The sequence below is a fragment of the Onychostoma macrolepis genome, chromosome 09 (assembly GCF_012432095.1).
Source record: "Onychostoma macrolepis isolate SWU-2019 chromosome 09, ASM1243209v1, whole genome shotgun sequence".
Taxonomy (NCBI): domain Eukaryota; kingdom Metazoa; phylum Chordata; class Actinopteri; order Cypriniformes; family Cyprinidae; genus Onychostoma; species Onychostoma macrolepis.
In genome coordinates this window covers 8132541-8146500 of record NC_081163.1, presented here as the reverse complement: position 1 = coordinate 8146500, position 13960 = coordinate 8132541, and the positions used below count along the sequence as shown (strand labels likewise).

Here is a 13960-nt window from a genome sequence, read left to right as displayed (position 1 = left end):
GAGACTTTCTAGAGTATTGAACTTCCGTCACCGTTTAAATTCAGACACAATGAAAAGGATTATCCTACCTGTACGATGTGTCCTTAACTGGCAGCTTGTTACACCTAATCCATTTGTCAGTCTCCGGATCAAACCTCTCAACCCAGTAACCAGTGATGGGGCTTCCACCGTCTTCATCAGGCTCATACCAAGTCAGAGTTACAGCATCCTTTGTGATATCAGAAGGCTGAACCCTGGTTGGTGCCCCAGGAGTATCTGAGTGACAGAGAAAGATAATTAATTTTGTAAATAAATAAATACATACATACATGCATTATATAGTGAGCTGTATGCTTACCAAATGAATACTTTGCAACAATAGGTACATGCTCTGCAGGTGTCCCAATGCCATACTGGTTCTCAGCAGATACTTTAAAGACATACTCCTTCATAGAAATGAGTTTGGAGGCTTTGAAAGCAGTTTGTTTGATTGTAGCAGACAGTTTCTGCCACTCTTCTTTATCTGTAGGTCTCATCTCCACAACGTAATTGGTTACTGGTGAGCCACCATCATCTCTGGGGGCATTCCAGGCCAGACAGCAGGATTCATTGGTGATTTCAGAAATATCAAAAGCAGCCGGAGGACCAGGTTTGTCTGTTTTTCAACATAATGACAAGACATTAACATTATATTTATAATCACCACTGATTTCTTTAATTTGATTATGCTGAAATGACAGAAAACACCATACCAAGAATGTTGACATCAACAGTTGCAGTGGCACGGCCACTAGTGTTGACTGCCTCAATGATATAGGTGGATGTGTCAGATCTGGTTGTGTTTGCAATGGAAAGTGTTGAATGGCCAGGTTTTGTGTCAATGGTAATCCTATCATCTGGTTTCAGGACAAGGTCAGCCTTTGTCCATTTTACTCTTGGCTCCGGCTTGCCAAGCACATCAGCAGGCAGGTCAATCTTAGTGCCAGCCCTAGCCGTTAAGCCTGCTAGAAGCTTTACATCCAGCTGGATTTCTGGTGGCTCTGTAATATAAAATGTTAATATATATAGTGAATTCTAACTATTATTTAACTATTATATTGGTGGACCTAGATCACTAACCTTTAGGATCCACAGCCAGGATCTCATCTGTAGCCTTGCATGGTCGGCTGGCTCCAAGTCTGTTCACTGCCCTTACACGGTAGGCATACCACTGACCTTCAGTAAGACCAGTCACCTGGAACCTGGGATATGTATAATGATTAAAGATATATCTGAATAACTATTCAACACACTATGTTCCATTACAGGGATGCTCATGAAGAATCACCACTCACTTAAGCTCAGGTATGGGATCTCCACAGGCTTCCCATTTGTCAGTGCCACGCTGGCATTTATCAACAATGTAGCCCTTGACAGCAGCACCACCATCATATCTGGGAGGTTCCCAGAGCAGGAAGATGCTCTTTGCTGATTTGTCTCTCCATTTCAGGTTCTCAGGAGGGTCAGGCACAGCTGTATTTCAAAGAAGTTTAATTTACTGTCAAACTGTTCTTTAATTCATACCCCTCAAACTAAAAGAATTTAACACTTTTTAAGACTTACTGGCTGGGGAGGACACATTCACGGGTTCATCAATGTATGCTGGCTCTCCTGGTCCACATTTGTTGCAAGCAATAACACTGAACAGGTACTCCTTGCCCTCAATGACATCTGTGACAGTGAACTCGAGGTCCTGTACGCCTGACATCACCTGAGTAGATGTGTTGGAACCTAAATGTTTCAATATGTACAATGTACATTTACTGTAAACAAGTAACTGTTAAAAACAGCTCACCTTGACCCAGGTCTTGCGGGAAACCTCTCTTTTCTCAATATTGTACCCACTTACAGGGCTGCCTCCATCATGATCTGGTGCTTCCCACATTAGATGCACATGATGTCTGGTCACCTCTGCAACTTTGAAGTCTTTGGGTGCACTTGGACATGCTGAAAGATGCAAAAATGGGATTGTATTTAATTGCAGAGCAAAAACAACAACATAGTAGGAGAATATAGTAGACAGAAAATTTGCCTACCAATAACATTGACTTCGATCTCTCCAGAGACAGATGTCACATCATTCTCTAATTGTAATGTGTATGTTCCTTTGTCTGGACGCACACTTGGAGCAACAACCAGTTCGGTGTATGTAGGCTTTGTAACCATGGAAACACGGTCACCTGCAGTGAGCTCTTTGTCACCAAATGTCCACTTTGGTTTGGGCACAGGATATCCCGTAATGGGAACTCGGATGACAAGAGCATTGGGAACAATGACCTCCAGACCATTCTTGAACCCACTGAGGTCTATGGTGGGACCCACTAAAGGTGGAAAAGTAAATTTACACATTTAAAATTATGTACGTGTATATTTTTACCTGTAAGGGAAATTTAAAATGGCTTACCATGAGGATCGTCAGCCAAAAGTGGCCCAATTGCATCAGCTGGATCAGAAATGCCAGCAGCATTTTCTGCACATACTCTGTAGTGATACTTCTGACCAAACTTCAATCCAGAAACCTTAATGTAGGATACATAAACACATTATAAAACAAAATAATCTTTTTATATGATGATACATTTTGTTAAATCCAAAACACAGAATTAAACAATATGACATACCCTGTAGTAAAGGTCAGGGCAAAGCCTAGCGTTACATCTCAGCCACTTATCTGAACCGTCCTCACACTTCTCAATGATGTAGCCCGTAATCATACTGCCTCCATTGCTGATGGGCGTTTCCCATGACAGCTGAACTGAGTCTTTGGTCTGATTTGTGTAGTTGAAGTTCAGAGGTGGACTTGGCCTCTCTGAAATAGGAGACAAAATTGAATGTTTGACACTGACTTTTGCAACAATTCAAGATACAGCGAGCAAAATATAAACCCTACTAACCAATGGGATCCATGATCTTCACTGGATCTGTGGCAGCGCTTGGCTGGCCAATTCCAGCTTTGTTCTCAGCTCTGACCCTAAAGATGTACTCCTTGTTTTCAACAACATCATTGAGTGTAGCTGTGCGATCCTCAGCTTTGACCACCATAGCAGGCTCCCATTTCACAGAGGTTCTGTCGCGTAGTTCAATGATATAAGATGTGATCTCAGATCCTCCATCAAAAAGTGGTGGTTCCCAGGAAACTGTGGCACCAAACCTATTGACAACTCCAACCATAACCTTCTGAGGTGCATCGGGCACATCTGTTAGAAGCAGAAGAATAATTTTAAAATATTTTTACGACAATATAAAATTAGTTGCTACATTCTCAACTCTTACCAGAAAATAAAGCAATAAACTGAAGCATAGCTCACCAAATTTGTTTTTGGCTCGAACAGCCTCATCAGTAGTAACGATTTCTCCATTTCCAACTCTATTGCGAGCACATACACGGAAGAAATACATGTTGTCTCTCTGCAATCCACCAACACAGTACTCTGGAATGTCAGCACGGTCTGTGGCCATTGTCCAGGTCTTGCGTTTAACATCTCGTCTCTCAACCACATAAGCCAAGATCTTGCTTCCACCATCACTTTCAGGTTCTTCCCAAGCAAGGCTGACCTCACCATCAGCAGTGTCAACAACATGCAGGTTCTTCACAGGTCCCGGAACATCTACAACAACAATTTTATTAGACATCTAGAACAGTTAAATTGTCTGTAAATCATCTAGTTTGATTTCCTACTTACCAATGACATCAAGATTAATGAAAGCCTGTCCTGTTCCATGTTTGTTCTTGATGACAATCTTGTAACGACCCCGGTCTGATTTCTTAGGGTCCTTCAGCCTGTACTCTGTCCTTTCATTGGATGTGTCAATGTTTTGCCCAGGTAGGCTAATGTCATTGTAAAACCATTCTGCCTCAGCACGAGGATAAGCATCATAGGGTACCGTCATGACAAAAGGCTTTCCAGCATCTGTTACAAGGTTCTGATCTGTAGTCTTGATCTTTGGAATAGCTGTAAAGAAAGACATTAACAAAAGTAACCCTTTATATGAAAACCAAAGCTGCAGTAATAGTATGAAAACACTGTATCATACCTGCAAGCTCAAGCTTGGCTCTGGCATCCTTCTCCTTGGCAACAATTCTGTATTCTCCCTGATCACGGGGCCTGATCTCACAGACCTGCAATCTATGAACTTTGCCGTCACTAATCATCTGGTATTTGTCACCCTGGACAATGATCATGTTGTTCCTCATCCATTTGACCTCAACTCTGTCCTTATTTAGTTCAACCTCAAACACAATATCTGATCCTGGAGGCTCAAATACATCTGTGGGTGGCCTGACAATTTCCACTGGAATCTCTGTTGAAAGAAGAGAAGACAGACGACATTAGCAAATCAAATTATCAGGCTATAAAAATAACAGGAACAGGCTGGGAAAAAAATACCTTCAACAAAGAGACGTGCCCTTGTCCTTTTGTCTTCCACTCCACAGGCATATTCACATTCATCATCTGGCCTGCACTCTTTGATTACAAGCTTGCATTCTTTTCCATCTTTTTCCATATGATATCTGAAAAAAAAAAAAAAAGAGATCATGATCATTAGCAAACATTTTTTACATTATTACAGAGTACTGTTTCATGGTTCAAAACTCACCTTGGTCCTTCTCTGATTTCACGTCCGTTCCTGTACCATTTAACATGGGATTTTTCCTTAGATAATTTGCAAGTGAACTCTGCATCCTCAAATTCAGTAATGGTTTGGTCTCTAAGCTGAGCAGTGAAGTCAGTGGGTGCCTCACTGATGATCAGTTCTGCTGTGGACTTATCTGCACCAGCAACTACACTGTATTCACCCTCGTCTGCAAGGCTGCAGTCTTTAATGGTCAGAGTGTGCTTGTTCTTGTCCACACGATACAGAATGCGTTTGCTGAAAGTGATCTCCTGACCGGCCTTCATCCACTGGACTGTCACATTAGGTCTGTTCACTTTGCAAGAGAAAGTCATGGTCTTCTTTTCCTCTATTTCACAGTCCTCTAGTGGCTCAATGATCTTGATGGCTTCCTCTGAGATGCAAAAAATATCTATCAGCATTGTACATATACTGCTAACAAAATACATATGGTATAAAAGACAGACATATAATAACAACGTACCTAGTACATTGACGTTAGCAGAGCACTTGGCCTGCTCTCCGCGTTGGTTAGTCAGTGTAATGGTATAGCTGGCTTCATCTGACTTTTCTGCAGCTTTTATTCTCAGAGAGAACACAGAGTCTCTCTGAACCATGACAAACTTGCTGCTCTCAAACATTGTCTCATTGTTCTTCAGCCATTTGGCTTTAGCTCCCTCTGAGTTCACCTCGCAGTTAAGAACAATCTCTTGTCCTTCCTTTACTTGGGTATCCTTGATGGGAGTGATTATCCTCAGTTTTTCTAATGAGACAAATAATGGTACCCGTTTTTACTCCAATTTAATATGACAATTCAAAATGAAACATTTGCAGACCTTTACAGAAACATATTAAAGAAAAATGTACTAAAAAAGAAAAACTTACCAATCACCAACAAGTCTGCTGATGCCTTTACAGAGCCAATGTGTGCAGTGAATGCACCCTCATCTTTTAGCTCGCAGTTTTTGACAATGAGTGCCCTCCTCTTGCCGTCAACAACAATTTCATACCTATCATCAGTTGTAATTTCTTTGTCTCCTTTGAACCATTTGACTTCATAATTTTCCTTAGACACTGAGCAAACAAACTCAGCCTTTTCACCCTCAACAGCCTCTTGGTTTTGGGGCCTGGCAATGAACTCAGCTGCCAATTCTAAAGCAATAAATAAAGTCCATTTTAGGAACATTAATGCCTTTTGACAAATAAACTTTGATTTTTCAAGTCATTTGAGATTACTGGATATGGACTTTTGAAAACAATTGTAAAGAAATTGAACTCAAAAAAAACAAACTAAATATTTAATGGCAAGAAAAATACATTTTTTTAGGTTTCACATGACCATGGGAACCCGAGCTAGTAGGACTTTAATTGAACAGCGAGTTTGAAATAATCTAAGCTTAAAACTTACCACTGATCTTTAGAGTTCCTTTTGTTTCCGAAGCAGGCAGTTTGCACTGGTACTCGCCAGCATCATCCATACGGAGGTCCTGTATGATGAGAATTCTCTTTCTCCCATCTGCAACATATTCATATCTACCACCCTCGGGGATCTCCTGGTCACCCTTGTACCATGTAACCTCCGCACTGGGTTTGGAGACCTCACAAATCATCTTAATGCTGTCGGTTTCTGTGCCCTCAACATTGGACAGGTTCTTTGTGAATCTATCTTCCTCCTCTGCAAGGCAAAAAGAATTATCATAAATGTCTTTATTTTTAGTTTGATTTTAGAACAATGGCTGAAACAAAACGTACCGACAACTGTCAACATTCCAGAGGATTTGGATGTCCTTGCATCACATTCATATTCTGCTTCATCATCAAATACTGCCTTGCTGATGATGAGAATACGCTGTAATCCCTTGGCAATAATCTCGTACTTTTTGCCTTTTCTGATCTCAGCTCCATCTTTGAACCAGCGAACCTGTGCAACAAACAGTTATGAATCAATCCACTCTTTTTTCGTCAGATTTTGTGTGCATACTGTTTTTAAAGTAAAAGAAAGACATTTTAAATACTACGAAATTCTGAAAATCATGCAAATATTTTAGTTCAGTTATCACTAACATTGCTATGCTAATAATATAATTTGTAATTAAAACAATTGCATTGAATTTAAAATGTAAATCATTCAGAGCTTTGCTAGTAGTCTGTAAAACTCTTGACTCTGTTACTGTAAAAATAAATACCTTGGCACTTTCACGGGACACTTCGCATTCAAACTTAGCAGATTCCTTCTCCTTAACCTCAACATCATGAAGAGGCTTTGTGAATTCAACAAATGGAGCTGAAAAAAAATATATATATATATATATATATATATATCTGCTTTATACAAATGACTTGTGTTATTTTATGTCTTTAGTTGGCCTTATTCAAGTTTTTTAACTTACGTTCAACATTTAAGAAAGCAGATGTCTTGAACTCCTTTGCATCACAGGTATATGTCTTGGAATCATCAAGGCTACAGTCCTTGATGATCAGTCTCCTTATGCGTCCCTCAGCCACCATCTCATACTTCTTGGTTTTACGGATTTCCTGTCCATCTCTGAACCACTTCACGTCAGCCTTCTCCCTGGACAGCTCACACTCCAGAATGGCTGTGGCTTCCTCCTCAACAGTCTGGTCCTCCAAGGGCTTGGTGAACTCAACTGGTGGCTCTGTGATATGTAATGTGGTAATGTGAAACCCTAATCAATCCCTATATATGCCTATATATTCTATTTGATAGGAATACAGGTGTTCTAGGGCAGGGGTCCCCAAACTTTTTTACACCGCGGACCGGTTACGGTTTGAAAAAAATCTTGCGGACGGGGGGGTTGTTGTGGATAGGGTCTTTAAAACAGCTCTATTCGTTTATACTGTTATCAGCACATGTTGAAGTAGATTCGTCTCTTGTCTCTGAGAGAATGTGCGCTGTTAATGCAGCATTAGAAAACTCAGTCAGTTTTTTTACTTTCACTTTCTGTATGACTGAAGTTAAGACGTTCACTGGCATAACTATTGCGCAAAGTTTGCACGTTGCTTGTCTGATATTCATTGGCTCGCCTTCTACTGTATAAACTACATGAATACATTAAAGAGGAATCAATTCGGTATGCCGCAATGTCTGAAACACGTACGCTTGTGCGCGCTTCGGGTGTGTGCGAGTACAGCGCGCAAGTAACGAATTGAGTTCTGTTTCGTTTCTTCTTGTGGTTTTAAATAGATTGAAAGTGTAAATTGGCAAATTAATCTGCGAATCACATGCCGAACGGTGGGGTCTGGACCTGGTCCGTATATCACGGATCAACTGCGATCCGTTTAAGCCCTATGACAGATCAGAGCAATCTTTTACTTACTAATTTAACCATCGTCAAATTGCTACTCGATATCAATCGCATACAACGAAAATAAAGAGTAATTAGAAAAATCATTTACGCACAATAAATAACAGAGCGTCATATCTATACACATTTTCCCCAGAACTTTCTCGCGACCCGGTAGGAATTCTTCCACGGCCCGGTAGTGGGTCGCGGCCCGGTGGTTGGGGACCTCTGTTCTAGGGTTATTACAGTACACTTAAACTACAATCATAAAAACACATTTTGTCACTTGAAATAAAATGAATGTTAAATAATATAAAAAGATTTAATATAAAAAAATGAAATAAAATAACTAAAACTACAATAATAATTAATAAAAACTATATAGACAAATTAAAAACAAACTGGGAATACACAACAAAATTACTAAAACTAAAAAATATAATATTATGTCAATGATACTACAATAACAATGGGGTGTTTATTTATTTTTTTATTTTTTTTATTTTCTAAAAACATACCGTTCACAGTAAGTTTGGCCTGGGTCACAAAGTCCTTTGCAGTAAGTTTCACTTCCCCAGCCTCTGTCATCTTGACATCTCTCAGAGTCAGAGAATGCAGTCTTCCTTCTACTCTGGTGACCACCTGTTTAAAACAGTGTGGGATAATTTTGTAGGCTGAGTGGTTTTATCAAATGCTTTATTTTCACATTTTTACTATATAAACTCTGAAAGCAAAGGAAAAATTAAGTAAATGGAAAAATCAACAAAAATGAGTAGGCGCCTTTAAATAATAAAACAAAATTACCTCTTTCTTAGTAATCTGTTTAATTAGGGCTATGTAAAAACAACAAATGCATTGTTAGTATATACACTATATTGCCAAAAGTATTGGGACACCCCCTTCTGATAAACAGGTTTGACTACTTTAGTAATTTCCATGAGTACAAATCTTAATGTTTAAGCATATAATGATATTCTAGGGAATTGTGTGCTTCTAATTTTATAGCAACAGTTTGGACAGGACCCTTTTCTATTCTAACATGACAATGCCTCTGTGTATAAGGCAAGGTGTGGAAGTGTGGAAGAACTTTACTGGTCTGCAGAAAGCCAAGTCCTAATCCCAGCTGAACACCTCTGGTGTGACTTTAAATGCAGACCTTGAGCCAAAAACTCATCACCAAACACCAATGACTTGTACATATGGGTACAGTCATTTAAGACACTTCCAAAACTGTTGCAACAGAGATGGAAATACAATTTTTTAAATAAATGTATGTTTCCATCTTTGTTGCCACAGTTTTGGAAGTGCCTTTTTCTGTTCTAAAGAAGGGGGTGTGCCAATACTTTTGTCCACATAGTGTATGTACAAGTCACTGGTGTTTGGTGATGAGTTTTTGGCTCAAGGCCTGCATTTAAAGTCACACCAGAGGTGTTCAGCTGGGATTAGGACTTGGCTTTCTGCAGATCAGTCAAGTTCTTCCAGACTGACTAAAGCAATCATTTATTTTTGAACCTTGCCTTATACACAGACGCATTGTCATGTTATAATAGAAAAGGGTCCTGTCCAATCTGTTGCTATAAAATTAGAAGCACACAATTCCCTAGAATATCATTATATGCTTAAACATTAGTAATTTCCATGAGTACAAATCTTAAAGTAGTCAAACCTATTCATCAGAAGGGGGTGTCCCAATACTTTTGGCAATATAGTGTATATGTGATAAATAATTACATAAGAAGCATATTTTCTTTGAATCAAACATTACAATTAAAGAGATATATATTTTATGAAATGTCTAAATGATTACGAAGTTCACTATAACACCACTTCAACAACACTCTTGAAGCAGTTAAAAATAACCAGAAGGGCGCCTGCAGGGCATAATGGCCCAGCGTTATCTCAAAACTTTTTGAGCAAGTACTGCTGGAAGTCCTTATATGCAGAAAATATTTATATATAAAGACTTTTCACTTGCAATTGTCACCCTAAGACAACAAAATATACATACTATGTGTGTGTACTGTATAGTTAATTTATAGTCTGTTGTAAAAGTATAGCATCTTAGTGAATCACAATGAAATCAGTGAAAATCCAGACAGGAACAAAACTAAATTTATGATGCTTAAATTAACAATTAAATCTAAAACAAAATTAAAACAAAAGATAAAGCAAAGAATCTCACCCTGTCACTTGGCTCCATCTTTGTTGAGCCAACGAACCATTCAACCAGAATATCTTCATATGAGAGCTCACAGTCAAAGGTAGCAGTCTCTCCAGCAGTGACAGTGACATCCCGCAGAGGTCGCAGGAGGCCAATTGTGCGTGCTTTAGAAGAGGAAATGGACATCCTTAATAATAACAAGAGACTGTTCTACTACTGCAATTTGTCATTGTTCTCTATCACTAGGTCACAATTTGCAGTCTGAAGGCAGGCAGGATCCTGTATCATTAGCATATTGAGATTCCATGCATTGCCTGTGGTCAAACTAGGAGGCATGTTTCAGCTCTGCCAGTAACCCCCACCCTCTCCTGATAAGGTATGGGGCTTCAAAAATAGTCTTGAGCCCTGATTGGCTGTTGACTAATCCCAAGTTATCTGTTACTGTCACCCAACATTTTTTTCAGTAGGTTATTTTTGTTCTGAAAAAATGCTCTATCACAAGCCTAAGTTATGAACTATGTGAAAGACTGATTACATACAATAATAATGGCTCTTAATGCTTATTTTTTTATTCACTTATGAGGATTCTCACCTTTAACTCTGAGCTGAGCACTTGATTTAGCGTTAGCAGCACTGAAGTCCACACCACCAGCCATATCCATGTGAACATTGTAAAGGATAAGCATGTGCTTGGTGCCTTCTTCCTTAATTTCGCAGTCCTGAGTGAAAAACACACAAACACATTTATTTGGGGTAAATATAAATATTACTATATTTATTTATTTATTTATTTATAAATATTACCATGATATGAAAACAATATAAAAAATAAACTAAAATAAAAAAAATAATAAATAATATATATATGTAAGGAATAATTGACGGGCGTTGATTATTAGAAATAATGCACACCGAGGTGGTGATGCGGTCACGACGCGGCGAGTGGCCGTTACACCACGGTGTGCATTATTTTTCTAATAATTCAACGGACCAAGTCAATTATTCTGCTTATACTACGGTTGCCACACCTCAAGACATCGATCAGATGATATATTTCAAGGCAATCGTCCGTATTTCTACTTAAATCATTATTGTGAGTAGGATTATTTCACACCTTAGAACATTCGGCAGCCAATCAGATTCAAGCATTCAACGGCCCAGTAGTATAAATATATATATATATATATATATATATATATATATATATATGGTTGAGTTGAGCTGCAGTAAAGCACTTCATTGAAGTAGGCTACTACGGTGATTATCTCTTCAGCGTGCAGTGCAAGCAGGACAAACAATAATGCAGAATATTAATAACTATGACTGGGACTGTCATATACATAACATTATTATGAGAACACGCTGTGAATTTTTAGAGTTTAGTTGCCGTGTTTCTGCACGATGTTGCGTGAAGAACGCAAAAAGGAGTTTATTCAGAGCCGCGCAGTTCATGCACACGTTCATGCATTTGGGGCATTTTGTGCAGATAGCCTATAAGTCGTAATATTAACATTATGTTGTATAAATAACAAAGCGTATTCTATATGAGATAACTGATGAGTTAAATCACATTGATTAAAAACCATATATCAAATGCTTCATTCAACTGGTCATCTTCAGCGCACGCAGCTCAAAACAGAAATGAAGAACATTAATAACTACTGTTATATACATAACGTTAAAATGAGAGCACTATTGTAAAAAATGTAGTGAATTCTTAGGGTTTCGCTGACGTTTAATATTAACTATCTTTTAATCAAAACATAAAACATTATTTTTGTATCTGCGAGTCATCCGTTACACATTTTCCCTGTGTGTTAGCGTCAGTATGACTGTCTGACTTGACTCTTGGTAATGTATTTTACCCCCGCCCCCTATATACTGTATATGGCATATATATATGTATATATGTGTGTGTGTGTGTGTGAAAACATGAATTTCAGGAAACCCTTACGGCAGACTGGTGCAGGGCATCTCCTTTGAGTTTCCAGTTACCATGAACATCCTCCTCAGAGATTTCTGTCTCAAAGCGAGCAGTCTCTGTTTCTGTGACCTCCACACTGTACAGTGGACGGACAATCTTAATATCACGTTCTGCAAAGAACAGGAGAGGAGAGGCAAAGTTATAGGAGTTCATAATAATTTTATCAATTTGAATCTATTAATCTATATATCTATATATGTAAAAATACATACCTTCAATGTTGAGCTTAGCAGCGGTTTTGTCAGAGCCGCAGTCGCACACATATTCACCAATGTTGGCTTTCTCTGCCTTCTTCACTGTCAGGATACGTTTCTTTCCATCAGCCTTGAAAAGGATGTTCTTAGAGGGAGTGATTTCCTTGCCGTCTTTCAACCATTTCACCTGAGCAGATGATTTACTCAATTCACATATTAGCGCAACCTCATCCTTCTCAACTGCAGTGTAGTCCTGTAACTTGGTGGTGAAGTAAGCTTCTCCCTCTGTTGATATAGAGGAGGACATGAAGTTTTTTAACATGATTTACCACAAAAAGGCCCTGTATGTAATACACAAAAAATTTAACCCACATAGGGTGATAAAGACCTTGACACAAAGTTTCTCTATGGACTAGTTGGCCAACATATTTAGCTTCCTCTATTCTAATAGCTCTGTCATCCACCTTATATGTCTTGTTCAAATTTCCAAACCTCTCAGTAGATTTTCATACAATATTTAACATAAATGGTCCATAGAGCGTTATTTTCAGATTTATATTTGGTATATAGTTAAGTCATCTGTAAATATTTTTCATTTTCTGAGTTTTTTTTTTTTTCATTGATTTTCTAATGACAACACATAGAATCCCTAAAATAAAAAGGCCTTAGGTCTCTTTAACACATACTTTGCATAGGCCAAAAAACCACATTGCGAAATTCATTATAAAATGTATCAGAAAACATTTTAAACACTTACCAAGCACAGTGAGCATTGCTTCCAAGCTTTTACCAAGAGCCTCAACTTTAATTAGAGAAGTGTCATCAATAGACACCTCTTTGAAGGACAGAGTATGGATCTTGCCATCCTCGGACATGTGCACCACTTTGCTTGGATGCAAACGCACATCATTCTTGTACCAGGTGACTTGAATCTTCTCATGAGAGAGTTCAATCCTGAATTCTGCAGTCTCCCGCTCTTTAACAGTGACATCTTTAATGGGTCTGACAAACTCAAGACGGATACCTGAGTAGAACGATAAATGCAGATCAGGAAAAATTGATCAGAAAAAAAAAAATCTGAAGGAAATCGGATTACTGTGCAATCACAAATTTTTTCATTACCCTGAATAACAAGTTTTGCAGATGTCCTCTTGTCCTCGGCCTCAAAAATGTACTTGGCTTCATCCTCGTAGGCAGCAGATTTGACCACTAAAATGTGTCTTTTCCCTTCTGTGAGGATTTCAAACTTTTCGTCAGCCTTCAACTCCTGAGATCCCTTTAGCCAACGAATGACCTTAGCCTCTCTTGACAGTTCAATTTCAAATCTTGCATCATCTTTCTCATAGACTTGTACATCGTTCAAAGGCATGACAAAAGAAATGGGCAAATCTATGACAAAGGTGAACAGAAAGAATCGATTAGACAGGAATAATTACCTTGATGACTTTTCATTAATAGTTTTTTAAAAAGTACATGTATGTATATATGTATATATACATATACGCATTTTTTTTTTTTTTTTTTTACTACCTTTCACTTTAAGATTTGCAGAACACTTAGCATTCGCTCCGTGGAAGACCACCTCTCCAGATTGGGAAACTTTGCAGTTGTAGAGTGTTAATGTGTGTTTTGCACCATCCTCAATAATCTCAACATCCTGTAAGCAAAAAACACATGAGAAAAA

General features: G+C 38.5%; 1 protein-coding gene across 23 annotated transcripts in view; it reads right to left on the bottom strand.

Moving 5' to 3' along the window:
- ttn.1 (titin, tandem duplicate 1) overlaps positions 1-13960 on the bottom strand; it is a 140013-nt gene that overhangs the window by 74463 nt on the left and 51590 nt on the right. For all 23 annotated transcript variants that reach the window (XM_058786720.1, XM_058786727.1, XM_058786724.1 and 20 more), the window contains 30 exons: positions 13807-13933; positions 13399-13665; positions 13034-13300; positions 12295-12561; positions 12053-12192; positions 10691-10817; positions 10120-10262; positions 8456-8579; positions 7023-7289; positions 6819-6916; positions 6385-6553; positions 6041-6307; positions 5518-5784; positions 5117-5395; positions 4618-5026; positions 4407-4531; positions 4054-4320; positions 3702-3971; positions 3327-3626; positions 2913-3215; positions 2640-2827; positions 2423-2537; positions 2055-2339; positions 1814-1965; positions 1582-1729; positions 1314-1491; positions 1099-1220; positions 732-1019; positions 338-634; positions 69-255 (listed from right to left, as the gene is read on the bottom strand). In XM_058786720.1, the coding sequence (XP_058642703.1) occupies positions 69-255; positions 338-634; positions 732-1019; positions 1099-1220; positions 1314-1491; positions 1582-1729; positions 1814-1965; positions 2055-2339; positions 2423-2537; positions 2640-2827; positions 2913-3215; positions 3327-3626; positions 3702-3971; positions 4054-4320; positions 4407-4531; positions 4618-5026; positions 5117-5395; positions 5518-5784; positions 6041-6307; positions 6385-6553; positions 6819-6916; positions 7023-7289; positions 8456-8579; positions 10120-10262; positions 10691-10817; positions 12053-12192; positions 12295-12561; positions 13034-13300; positions 13399-13665; positions 13807-13933 (6443 nt within the window). The remainder of the gene's footprint in view (positions 1-68; positions 256-337; positions 635-731; positions 1020-1098; positions 1221-1313; positions 1492-1581; positions 1730-1813; positions 1966-2054; positions 2340-2422; positions 2538-2639; positions 2828-2912; positions 3216-3326; positions 3627-3701; positions 3972-4053; positions 4321-4406; positions 4532-4617; positions 5027-5116; positions 5396-5517; positions 5785-6040; positions 6308-6384; positions 6554-6818; positions 6917-7022; positions 7290-8455; positions 8580-10119; positions 10263-10690; positions 10818-12052; positions 12193-12294; positions 12562-13033; positions 13301-13398; positions 13666-13806; positions 13934-13960) is intronic.